Source organism: Mus caroli, unplaced genomic scaffold (assembly GCF_978045245.1).
Source record: "Mus caroli unplaced genomic scaffold, Mus_caroli_1 scaffold_3, whole genome shotgun sequence".
In the NCBI taxonomy this organism is placed as follows: Eukaryota; Metazoa; Chordata; class Mammalia; order Rodentia; family Muridae; genus Mus; species Mus caroli.
The window spans coordinates 30,118,320-30,131,867 of record NW_028227258.1 but is presented as its reverse complement, the minus strand read 5'-3'; the positions used below and the strand labels follow the sequence as shown (position 1 = coordinate 30,131,867).

The 13,548-nt window shown below is 42.6% G+C and overlaps 1 protein-coding gene across 1 annotated transcript in view; it reads right to left on the bottom strand.

Annotated features, from left to right (window-relative positions):
- The window catches only part of Mcub (mitochondrial calcium uniporter dominant negative subunit beta), a 70,071-nt gene that overhangs the window by 12,763 nt on the left and 43,760 nt on the right, over positions 1-13,548 (bottom strand). Inside the window, exons 3-4 of the mRNA XM_021158648.2 lie at positions 12,051-12,221; positions 5,478-5,582 (exon numbers count right to left, since the gene is read on the bottom strand). Coding sequence (XP_021014307.1) covers positions 5,478-5,582; positions 12,051-12,221 — 276 coding nt within the window. The remainder of the gene's footprint in view (positions 1-5,477; positions 5,583-12,050; positions 12,222-13,548) is intronic.

Genomic DNA, 13,548 nt, shown 5'->3' with positions numbered 1-13,548 from the left:
GGGAAGTAAAGTTTCTAAATTCATTCCATATCACCAATATTGCTCTAATACAAAAACACGATAAGGACTTGACTTAAAATATCTAATTAGATAATCTAATGATCTAATCTAAAAATCTAGCATAAATGCAAAGTTATCAATAAAATAGGTGGAAGCCAAATTCAGCAACACATTAAGAAGATCATACATCATGGTCAGGTACATTTTTATTTCAGATATGCAAGGAAGAAACAACAAACAGAAATCAATAAGCACAATAAAGCATACAAGTTCAATCAAGGGCAAAAATCATGTGACTGTCTCAATAGTTGGAGAGAAAGGATTTAGAAAAATTCAACACCTCTTCATGATAAAAGCCTTGAACAAAGAAGGAACTGAGGGTTCGAGCCCCAACATAATAAAAGCTCTGTGCAACAGATAGCTAAGGTTATACCAAGGAAAAATAATGCAAAGCATTTCCTCTAAAATCAAATGAGAATGGGTTCCATCCCCACAGTCGTAAATCAACGGCCTGTGTGAGTTCTTGACAAGGGAAGGAAATCCAAACTACAAATAGGGAAGGAAGAAAGCTCTGAGGTCTGATGAACACTTTCAGCAAGGGACAGGTTTTCTGTAAAGCAGTAACGAATGTGCACAGAAAGAACCAGAAAAACAGTCCAGAGAACAGGAAGGAGAGAAAGGAAGAAAGAAGAGAGAAGGAGGGAGGGAGGTACCGAGATCCAACAGGAAGGGGAACAAAGTCCCCTACAGTGAAAGCTAACACTGAAGAAGACAATGAAAGGGAAACCTGTCTTTGTTCAGGGACTAGCAGAGTTAAGAGGGAACTTTCAGATCACACTGTGACTAAAGCCAGCGCAGAGTCAGATTAAGGGACAATAGACTATTCCCAACAGAGGAAGATTTTGGAAATCCATAAAGGAAGTGAATATATGTCAGGGAAAAGAAAGGTGATGCAGAGAAGTAAGCCAAACACAGCTCCAGCCCTGGAGTGGTTGAAGGCAGGGAGCAGAAGCTACCTCAACGAAAATACCCAGGTGTTTCCTCTTTGCTGAGTCCTGCTGGGGGCAGGGGTGTGCGTTCAGAGTCTTGGGAAGGTTAATCAAGAAACAATCCAAAGACATAACAAATGGAAGAGACACAAACCAACAAATGTACAAATTGCAACACAGAAAACACAAGAGACGTGGAAGAGCCAGGCAACACGACTCCTGCAGGTGATCATAACTCCTCCTGTACTGACCTCAGAGACAGGTGAGATGGGTAAAGCGGTGGAAATGCAGAAGCCGTTTGGCAAAAATGAACGAAGACTTGAAGAAGACACAAATGCATTGGAATTCAATCTAGGACTTGGAGAGGGAAATTCAGCATGAGAAGAAACTGAGAAGAAAAGGAACGATGTGGATAAACTCAGCAAGGTAGAAGGAGATGGAGGGTTTCGAAGGGTGGGAAACAAAACCTCCAGAAATTCTGGTAATGAAAACCTCAGTGAATAAAACCCAAAACATTTAGAAAAGCATCAGCAGCAGACTCAACCAAGCAGAAGAGAAAGTATCAATCAGGAAGGACCCTGCCCTGCTTAGACCTCGCATGGACCCAACACAAGCAAGAACCATCTGGGGCTGTTTTCTTAATTGAGCTCCAATTTTAAGACTATGAGGAATCTTCTTGGTTAACGGTTGGTGTGGAAGGCCCATCTCACTGGGTGGTGCCACCTCTGGACAGATGGTCCTGGGTTATACAAGACAGCAGGCTGAGCAAGCCACAAGCAGAAAGCCAGCAGGCAGCATTATTCCAAAGCTTCTGGTTCCGTTCCTGCTGCCAGATTTCTGCCTTGAATTCCTTAGGGATGGATTGCTACCTGGAAATGTAAGGTGAAATAAACCCTTTTCTCCCCGACTTGCTTTTGGTTGCAGTCTTTATCACAGCAACAGAAACAGAACTAAGACAGAAGTGAATGATTAAAATCTACACTCAAATGTCAGAAAGGCAATGAAACAGAAGCATGAATCTGAGATATGATCAGAAACCAACTCAAAAAAAAAATCTATGAGGTGGAGGGAGCTGAGATAAATACTAAACACTTAGAAAATCCATTCAATGAAATTATAGCAGGTTTCCTAAGCAGAGAAATCAATGGAAATTCAACCAAAGTATGGGGTCCCTCCAGCCCTGTTCTTTTTAGTCAGGATTATTCTGGTTATTCAGGGTCTCTTGTACTTCCTGTGAATTTCAAAAGTACTTTTGAAAAAATCCAACTATTTTTATTTTATGTGTATGAATGTTTTGTCTAAATATAAGTAAGCACACTGTGTGTGTGTGTATGTGTGTGTGTATGTGTGTTGCTGGATCTCTGGGACTGGAATTAGGAGTGGTTGTAAGCCACCATGTGGGTGCTGGGAACTCAGCTTGGGTCCTCTTCAAGGGCAGCAAGTTATCTCAACCACTGAGCCATCTCTCCAGCCCCAAGGTTATGGTGTCTTTTTTTTTTTTTTTTTTTCGAGACAGGGTTTCTCTGTGTAGCCCTGGCTGTCCTGGAACTCACTCTGTAGACCAGGCTGGCCTCGAACTCAGAAATCTGCCTGCCTCTGCCTCCCAAGTGCTGGGATTAAAGGCGTGTGTCACCACCGCCCGGCTTGGTTATGGAGTCTTAAAGGGGGAATAGAGAAGCAATGAAGGGATAAAGTCGGGACAGTGAGAAAAGTAGAAATTTACAAAACTCGGGAAGGGGATGAATGTGCCCACCATGGAGTTTGTTGTTGATTGCACTGTTTAGAAGTAGAAGCAAACTTCTGTCTCTCCCTGAAAGGACACCACGGCGTAAGACAGAGCAGGGCGCCTACTGTGCTTTCAGAGACATCGGTGGCACAGGATTCCTGAGTTAATTGCCAACCCAAAACTGACCAAGTATTTCTGCATCTCCTAATAAAACCCATGTCTGAGACAATCATTTACACGTGGTTGGGTTTTTTACATGTCTTTTATGTAGAGTCCATTTTCACTGCCTGAACTTTTAAATTCATATCTGTTAATGTTTAAGAATGACTTAAAATAGATTTTTAAACTCTAAATTTGTAATTTAATAACTTCTTCAATTAATCCAGTATTATTCTTCTATTGATTTCCATCCAATCATGCACACTGTGTCCTTCCCTGTTCATCTGGACTGTGTAACACGGGTTTCTTGCAGTAACACGGAGAACAGTTAGACCTCAGATCACTGGGCCAGGAGCTCAAGCCCAACCCAGCACCCGTCCTCAAAGACGATGACAGCACAGTCCTCTCTTGAGCTGGAAGGACCTGGAGGTTGGGCCTTGGGCTTTGTGGACCTAACATTCCATCTTGGGATTTGGAAGAGAGAGGGAGGTTACAGCCCAACTTTAGAACTATTAGACTAAGATATGTGTCTTAACTGGCTTTCTATTGCTGTGACAGATACAAATCAAAGGCTGCTTCAGAAGGAAACGGTTTAGTTAACTTTACAGGTTCCAGCTCATCACTGAGGAGCCAGGTCAGGAACCTGGAGGCAGGAGCTGATACAGAGGCCATGGAGGAGTGCTGCTTACTTGCTTATTCTCCATGGCTTGCTCAGTTTCCTTTCTTAGACCATCCAGTACCACCAGCCCAGGGAAGTACCACTCACAGTGGAGTGAACCCTTCCACATAAATCGTTGAGAAAATGCCCCTATGGACATGACTGTAGGGCAGTCTAGGTTCCCTCTTCATTGATGGCCTTTGATTTTCGTGGCATCATATTGGCAAAACTCAACTAGAGCACTATGAAGGCAACTGATTAATGTCATTAAACCTCTAATGGATAAGGCGAGCAGCATCCAAGAACATGGAGTGAATAGAGAGTTGGGAAGGCTAAGGAAGGACAACGGAGCATTAGAAATAACAGCCACCGCACGGAATGAAAACTCTCTCCATGGGCTCTCTTAGTGACCCCACACTAGAGAGGCAAGAATCAGTGAGCGTGATGATCTATCCAAAACCCCCAAGGCTGAAAATAAAGAGAAAGACAAGAGGGGACCACTAAGAGAATACTTAAAAACTGCGGGACACAGCCACAAAAGGCCATGACTCCATGCCGGGCATACCATGGGGAAAAGAAAGAGGAGGGCAGAGGCAATAGGTGGAGTGGTGATAATAGAAATGTCAGAAACTAATTGTTGATACTAAAAACGTTTCTGGTAGAGTATCTCTTATCCACAGCACTTGGGGCCAGACACTTATTTCAAATTTTGCATAGGTTTCAGATTTTGGAATCTTTGCTCAGACATGAGAGATCTTGGGGATGGGATCCAACGTCTACATTTTATATTTACCATACGTGATGATTTGTATATGCTTGGCCCAGGGGGTGGCACTATTGGAAGTATGGTCTGTTGGAGTAGGTGTGTCACTGTGGTTGTGGGCTTTCAGACCCTCATCCTAGCTGCCTGGAAGTCAGTATTCTGCTAGCAGCCTGCAGATGAAGATGTAGAACTCTCAGCTTTGCCCATACCATGCCAGCCTGAATGTTACCCTGCTCCCAGCATGATGATAAGGGACTGAACCTCTGAGCCTGTAAGCCAGCCCCAATTAAATGATGCCCTTATAAGAGTTGCCTTGGTCATGATATCTGTTCACAGCAGTAAAACCTAATATACCATATGTATATTGATGGTAATTTTATTTTATATATATATATGTGTGTGTGTGTATAAATATATGTATGTATGTGTGTGTGTGTGTGTGTGTGTGTGTGTGTGTGTATGTATATATAATGTTAAGCACTCTGTCCCTGAGGTATATCCTACCCTCCATGTACCTGCCTTCTGACTGCAGCCCATCACAAGAACTCTTATAAATAGTGGGATTTTCCATTTGTGTTATACCAATATTCGAAAAGTTTTGGATTTTCATTCTTCAGATTAGGCTTGTTCAACCTAGAGTTTGAAATTCAAAGGAAAACTTGAAAGAGGAAAGACTTCTAGTTTCATATTGGGCATGTAAATGAGTCTGGAAGTCTTCATTCCTTAACAGCAACTAAAAGGGGAAACAAACTGACTGCCAGCAACTCTCCTGAGAGCTACATGACCTGAGCTCAGGCCACACCACCTTGACTGTGCTCAGTTTGATCTGGTCTTGGAAGCTAAGCAGGGTCTGTCGTGGTTCGTACTTGGATCGGGGAACTGAGGTCCCAGGGCAAACTGCAGCCCTCAGTGTTGAGTAGCGTGGCTAAGAATTGCAACTGACCTGCACTTGAGATTTTAAGATGCCAGGGAGGTCAGGAATGAGGGCCATGCCTTACTTTTGAGATCTCTATTCAGTTTTCCTGATAAAAATCAGGGGAAATCTCCCCCCTGCTTCTGGCAGAAGGAAAATGGCCGTTGTACAATACCTCAGGAAACTCTGTTCTCAACAAGGTTGCTTTGCTCTCTGTAACAGCCTCCCCACTCCAGCAAAAGTTAAGGTAGCTGAGGGCCTTTGCTTACCTTTCTTGTGACACCGTATGTCATACCGGAGTTGGTTAATGACGAGCTTAAAATCTGTCATTAGCAAAGTGTCCATCAATGTGGAAGCTGGAATCTCACTGCCATCTGAAAGAAACAACACACAGCTAAGTCTGCTTTGAAGCAGTGGGTGCCTCGTCCCAACAGGTAAAAGCTAAGACTCTGCAATTTTATAACACAGGCGTGAGCATTTGCCTTTCAGGGAGCGCCCCTTTCTTACTAAGGGAATCTTCTCCGATTGCTTCATTGCCTCCCCTTCCACTGGACCAAAGGCAACAGCAGACATTCCTCTCCCACTGTGCCAGATGGACTGGAATCCAGACCAGTGTCCATGGTTAAAATGGTCTGCATAGATTCCGAGATGTGCAGGCCCTCCACAGCAGGGCTAGGCTCATGGAGGCAGCAGTATCTAGGTTGACTTTACACTGTCTTGAGCTGCAGCCTTCAGGATGACCGTTAGCAGCCCTGATCTGCTTCCTCATGTTGTTGTACAGTATACTTCAAGCAGAGAAAACTGTCACCAGCCTGTAAGGTGGACTGTTGGGGCCTGAGCCCTGGTAGTGGTCAGAGCCAGGAATGTGCCTAGCATCCTTAAGATTTGCCTGAGATAAACCAGGCCTTCTCTGGTTTAGGTGAAACCATAAAATCATGTAGGGGCACAACTATGCAAGTCCTTTCCTTCAGACTCATGAAAATTTTTCTTCTTTTTTTTTCTCTTCTCTTCTCTTCTCTTCTCTTCTCTTCTCTTCTCTTCTCTTCTCTTCTCTTCTCTTCTCTTCTTCTCTTTTCCTTTTTCTTTGAGATAGGGCACATACCAGTTATGTTTCAGTTGCTGTGAAAAGCTACCAGACCAAAACCAACTTTTGGAGGAAAGAGTTTATTTGGCATGTAGGTTACAGTCCATCTCTGAGGGAAGCTGAGGTGTGAACTCAAGCTAGGAATAGAAGCAGAGATCGTGGAGAAACCCTGCCCACTGATGTCTATGGCTTCTCCCCTTTACTTCCTGGTACAATCCAGAACCACGTGGCTGGGACAGCACCATCTATAGTGGGCTGGGCCCTTCCACACCAATCATTAATGGAGAAAATGTCCACAGATATTCATAGTTGCTGTTCTATTGCTATGAGGAGAAGCTGTGACCAAGGAAGCTTTTAAAAGAAAGCATTGAATTGGGGGACTTGCTGACACTTTCAGGGGGTTAATCCATGATACTCATGGTAGGGAGGGGGTGGCTGGCAAGCAGGCAGGGCTCTGGAGCAGTAGCCAAGAACTCACATCTGATCCACAGGTTCCAAGCAGAGACACACTGGGCTTAGCGTGGACTCTTGAAACCTCAAAACCCACCCCCAAAGACACACAAGCCCACACCTCCTAATACTTCCCAAAGAGTTCCATCAACTAGGGCTCAGTCTTTGAAATTTATGAACCTGGGAGAGGGGGCTTTCTCATTCAAACCACAAGCCCACAGGCCAATTTGAGCAAGGCAGTTCTTCAACTGAGAGAGTTCCTTATTCATGTGTCAAATTGACAAACAAACAACCCCCCAAAAATAACAACAACAAAAAAACTTCTAACCAGCACAGGCTTTCATACAACCTGACCTATCCTCAAACTCACAGTATAGCAGAAGGTGACCTTGAACACCTGATTCTCCTGCTTTTCAGGTGATGCACGGCCTGGGAGGATGATCCCCATGGGATACTACCCACAACATTAGTGTGCACACAAGTGCACCAATAGATCATATCCATGCAGCATTGGCTCTGTGTCCATTCTTCTTTAGTCTTGACTCACCTTATGATATGCTCTCATACCCTGAGAAGGCCTTTGGAACAAGGTGTTAGCAGCGGAGCCCAGTAAGCAGACCTGGGCTGACCCAGTCTGCTTTTGACTCTCCCTGATGCTGCCTGTATCTAAGCCTGGATTTCTGCCACTTCCAGTCAGAGACCCTAGCAATACACTCTTCTGGCTAGCTAAAGATCATTACTGCTGCTTACAGCCAAGGCCATAATATGAGATAGATAGATAGATAGATAGATAGATAGATAGATAGATAGATAGATAGATAGATAGATAGATGATAGGGGTAGATTGACAGACAAACATGTAGGCAGTGACATTTTTAATTCCTTGTTTTTAATTATTGGAGGTGACTTATTGGTGTTAGTTCAAAACTTAGTAGGACAAACTGGGCAGGGTGGCACACACATTTAATCCCAGAAGCCGGGAGGCAGAAGCAGGCATATCTGTGAGTTCAAGGCAAGCCTGGTCCATATTGTGAATCCTAGGCCATCCAAAGGTGAGACATTGACTTGAAACCAAGCTTAGTATCCCAGTTGCACCCAAATGTCACCCACCACATTGGCTCATAGTTCCTTCTTAGCATGGAAAAGGAGGCAAAACTACAGGGAGATTGAGTGGCAGAGAGAAAAAGTAGACATGACTATGTCTAAATTGCATTTATGTGATTTATGAGCGCAGATAAGGACCAAGAAGAGAATTTAATAGCAATTTCAAATGTCTCAGAGATAAAAAGAAATTGAATTAAAGAGCTATTCGAGAGGATAGGAAAAAAAAGGTCAGTCAGTCAACCGCTGTAGGTAAAATTGAAATAGGGATTAGAATACAAGAAGGTTAGAATACAAGAAGGGGTTTCAATAAAACAACAGCAACAAGGAATTGTTTTAAGACAAAAACTTTAGGGCCATAAACCACATAGAATCTAAATATATAATCAATAACTATCAAACGTGGCTTTATCATTAAAAGAGAAATAGCGTCAACTGCGACATCATGCCTGAGCTTCTCCCTGGCATCCAGACATGACAAAGTATTCCTTGTTAGATCACCCCAAGGGTTAACCCTTTGTACCCCACTCCCCAGATGTTGTCTAAAGGCCACAAGGTGTAACTCTCTTGGGACGTCCCTCCTGAGTGTGTACTTCCTGAAATGAAACTTCCTAATCCCCAACCTTGTCTCATCTCTGGATTCTTACCCTGAAGATGAAGGTTCTAGAAACACATGGTAGAGGTCTCAGCCTGGTCTCTGTATCTCTCAGGCCTCCTCACCCTTAACCCACCAGTAATACCGCTAGCATCAGGTGTTCATATTCCTGAAGGTTCACTAGCCCTTGACTTAACTCCATTTGGCTCACTACCAGCATCATTCCATGGCACCTCTTCCTCTAGAGCCAATGAAGGTTCATAGTAAAGTCACACTTTCCAAGTTCTCATCCTGACAGTGCTATTAGCTCTCAGTCCAGCGACATTTCCTAGTTGCTGTCTAGCTTTGCGGCTGGTATTTGTAGAAACTTGTCCCAAGACTTGGTGTTTTTTCAAGCTTACAATTATATTGTCTGATATATATATATATATACACACACACACACACATATATATACACATATATACACATACACACATATACACATATATACATATATACATGTATACACATATACATATATTTATATATATTAATATATTATAAATATATAATGAATATAAATATATATGTCTTATACATGATATATATCACATATACATATATATGCACACATATACATATCTTCCAGCCCCCTGAATTTCAGTTTAGGAATGTTTCAGGCATGTGGGGATCATCAGCGGAGAAGGAAGTCTCCTGGAAAGTTTTAACCTCAAGGTGTTTTGCACCAAGTCTTACACAGTCTATTTTAAAACCAAAACCCACAAGGCTTTAACGTAGGCCAGGTGTTAAGAAAGCAAACTCACCGTGCAGTACATGGGAAACCAGTGCTGAGCAGGGAATGCTCTGTTCTCCAGAACAGCCCACGCATAATTCTGTGAAATCTACTCTAGGAAAGTTCTGGAAGTGTGTTTCTTCCTGCCCAGGTGTCTGCTCATATATTCAGCTGAAGCCGTTTCAGCTACAGTAACCAGTGTGCCCCGGTAAGGCTGTTCTCACAACAGAGAAGCTGGCTGGCTGCCTCCTAGCTCTACCGTCCCAGGAGGCAGTTAGTCAAGTCTGCAGCTGGGTCTGTGGCTAGAATCTGGCTGTCTGAGCTCCTCCTATACAATTGGGTAAGACCATGTTCTCAGGAATTGCCAAAAAGAAAGAAAGAAAGAAAGAAAGAAAGAAAGAAAGAAAGAAAAGAAAAGAAAAGAAAAGAAAAGAAAAGAAAAGAAAAGAAAAGAAAAGAAAAGAAAAGAAAAGAAAAGAAAAAGAAAAAGAAAGAAATAAAAAGAAAAAGAAAAAGAAAAAGGAAAAGGAAAAAAAGGCAGATGTATGGCGGTTTCAGAACACACTTTTCAAGTGCAAACTAAACAGGCAAATTCCACCCCTGCCCTATTTGCTTAAGAACAACAAACAAACCATAAAACAAACAAAAACCCAGCAACACAATGATGTTTTTAATCTGATTTCCCAAGTATCATTAAAAAAATACATTTAGATGACTTCAATAAAGTATTTTCAACTCAACTTAGAGTCCCATTTCCTTAGAGAAAAGTTTCTGTATTCCTTGTGCTGTGTTTTCAACGTTATTGAAGTATTTTTGAGGAAACGTCAGCCATTTTTATCCATCAATCTTGCCCACTTTTCTTCACTAATGTACTGGATATTTATGTGAAGGCCCTGCTTGTTTTGACCCCATCTGAGGTCTGGGTATGCATCTGTCTGTTGCCAATTCCCAGGACAGGCAGGAAAGCCCAGGGTTCCCATTGCTCCTGTGTGTGAGTTACTGAAAAACCCATTGTGACCACAGGTAGGAAGAAAGCTCACCTCCAGGCCCTTAGAACAACCACGAGCCCCTTTCAACCTGCTCAACCTCATCTGAGAATTGTTCCTCCTCCAGCCTTTGGAAGACTATGCCCAACGCAAGGCCTCTCATCTGGAGTTCCTCAGAACTGAAAGCCCCTCTCATCTCCTCCAGGTCCCCCCATTTCCTCCAGGTCCCCTCATCTCCTCCAGGTTCCCACATCTCCTCCAAGTTTCCCCCATCTCCTCCAGGTCCCCACCATCTCCTCCAGGTCTCCCCATCTCCTCCAGGTCCCCACCATCTCCTCCAGGTCTCCCCATATCCTCCAGGTCCCCTCATCTCCTCCATGTACACCCATCTCCTCCAGGTCCCCTCATCTCCTCCAGGTCCCCTCATCTCCTCCAGGTCCCCTCATCTCCTCCAGGTACCCCCATCTTCAGGTTCTCCTCTTGTCTAGATCTTTTCTCAGTGCTGACCCTGCAGACTCAGCCATCACAATCCTGTGTTACTCTATTTTCTCCATTAAGGTTTACACTAACTAACATTCTGCATGATTATTGCTTTATCTTGTTTATTTTCCCTCCTGAAAATGTTAAGTTCTATTACACACAGGAGTTTTATCTCTGTGGCTCTTTGCTCTGTCTCTAGCATCTATAAGGTGTATGCTAGATGCTCAACAAATATTTGTTGGATGAATAAATTCTTTAATCTCCATGTTGACAACATCTGTATCCATCCCTTAATTTGTTCTTAAACTGGTTAGGGGAAAAAAAACTGTTTTTTTTTCTTGCTTGTTTAGCCTTTTTTATTTTTAATTATGTGCATATGTGTTCATGTGTGGGTTTGTGCACATGAGTGCAATCCCTGTGGTGGCCAAGAGAGGGCGATAGATGCCCTGGAGATGGAGTTACAGGGATCTGACTGTCGCTAGTTGGAACTCCACTTTTCATTGCTGATTCATGTCCCCAGTCCATGTTTATTTCCTTTTCAAACGACAACAGTAATCATTAACTTTTAAATAAGCTTCCATGGAACTTTTAATACGTAAAAAGAACAATGATAATTTATTAATGTTTATGTACCAGTGCCCTTTAAATATTGAACTGATATAAATAATTCCTTCTTCAATTTTAGGGGCAGTTGGTCTCAAACAATTTCATGCAATGAGAATATAAAGTTCATATCATATTCTTAAATACATAAATGATTGGCTCCTTCTCCTGATATTAAATTGTATATTTTCCTAAGGACTAATATGTTGGAAACAATCTCTGACTGTAATGGCTCCATAACAAAGATTAATTCACTATGTATGCATTTTCTACTGGCTACTTTAATTGTATAAAACACATCTTATTCCCAATTATTAAACTTTTGCTGAAAATTAGACACTAATGCCATTCTACTAAAATTTTCTCATAGGAAAAATGTCTCTGGCTATTTATAAAATAATAACTGAAATTAACACTAAACTTATCTCATTTCTTTTATTTAATAGAGTTGGGACATTCTTTTTGTTTACTTCATTTTATGTTGAGATGCTGTCTTGCTACATAGCCCAGTCTAGTTTTGAACTCTCAATGTTCCTGTCTCAGCTTCTCAGATACTGGGATTATAAGCATGTACCACTGTGCTGGCTCTGACCTATTATTTTAATGGTACTGGTGTGTAAGGTAAAAGGACTCTGCAATGGGTAGCCATTGATTACATAATACATATAAATATATAATATAATTTATTATATAATGAAATTCTAAGAAAGTAAAGAACCAAGGAGAAAGAATACTGGAGGTAGAGTTCTAAGGTGCACAGGTACACACCTGCCGTGATGATGGCTGCAGTTTTGATGCCTTTATCCTCATTCTGTAAGTCCTGCAGGAATGAGCCTACTGTCGACAACATCGGCTTGACGACAAACTGGCAGCGCTCTTTTCTGGATGGCAGAGTGAGGGTTACCAAGGGAAGGCCGTGTTTATAAGTAACTGTTATTTCTGTTAAGACAAAAATAAAAAAAAAAAACCCACAGTGAAACATAAACTTGAAGGATGTAGCGTTAAAACTTTAACATTTAAGAATTTGCCAGGGCTGGAGAGATGGCTCAGCGGTTAAAAATTCTGGTTGCTTCTGCATAGGACCCAGGTTTGGTTCCCAGCCCCCTCATGAAGCTCACGTGGTTCCAGGGAATCCAATGTCTCTTTTGGTCTCTATGGACTCCGTCATATATGTGGGATATGTATATACACTCCAGTGAACACATATACACATAAATTAAATATTTTAAATGAAATAAAGTAAAATGCAGTAATGTGTTTTATTGAGCATTTCATATGTACATGTATTGTGCTTTGATCAAACTCATCCACCATTCCCTCCCTCCAATTGTCCCCCATCCCCTCCACCATGTACCCCTCAGCCCCCATTTTTTTTCTGTGTGTGTGTTTGTTTTGTTTTTCGAGACAGGGTTTCTCTGTATAGCCCTGGCTGTCCTGGAACTCACTTTGTAGACCAGGCTGGCCTCGAACTCAGAAATTCACCTGCCTCTGCCTCCTGAGTGCTGGGATTAAAGGTGTGCGCCACTACGCCCGGCCCTCAGCCCCCATTTAATGTGTTCCGTTTTTCTTTTTAAAACCCACCACTGTTTGGGCATGGTGGAGCACACCTTTAATCCTAGTCCTGGGGAGGAAGAGGCACGTTGGATCATTTAAGAATTCTATCCCTGAAAGACTCTAAGACTCCCAAAAGGGAGACACTCACTCAAGCCTCGGGACAGCCGCACACCCAAGAAGACACTGAGACCGAACTTAAGGTGTAGAGAGTAAGATTTAATACAGCAACGACAAGAAAGCACATAAAAAGCACATATACCAGAGACTCTGGGGTCGAATCTCATGCACCAAGCATGGTGCAGAGGAGATTCGGCAATCAGCCCAAATTTTTCACAGGCTTTTATAAGAAAAGGGCAAGGGGGGAACAGGGTGGAGAAAGTACAAATTTACGTCACTAAGGGGTCTTGCCAAGGGGCTTTACATAACCAAGGGGTCATGTCCTATATTTTGGCAATGTACTCGATCTATTGGAACATTCTGGGGTAGTACCAGGAGGCCCCTATCTTAAAAATGTTCTTGGAACAGTCTTCAGTTAGGAGGGGTAGGACTAGGTTTTGTTCGTTCTAGGAGACCCTTATCTAAAAAATGTTCCTGGAACAGTTCTTAGTTGGGAGGGGATCGAACTCTGAGTTGAAGAGTTCAAGAATGTATTCTGGGGTAAAAAGTTCAGGAGTGTTCCGGGAACAGTCTCCAGATGGGAGGGGTAAGAGGA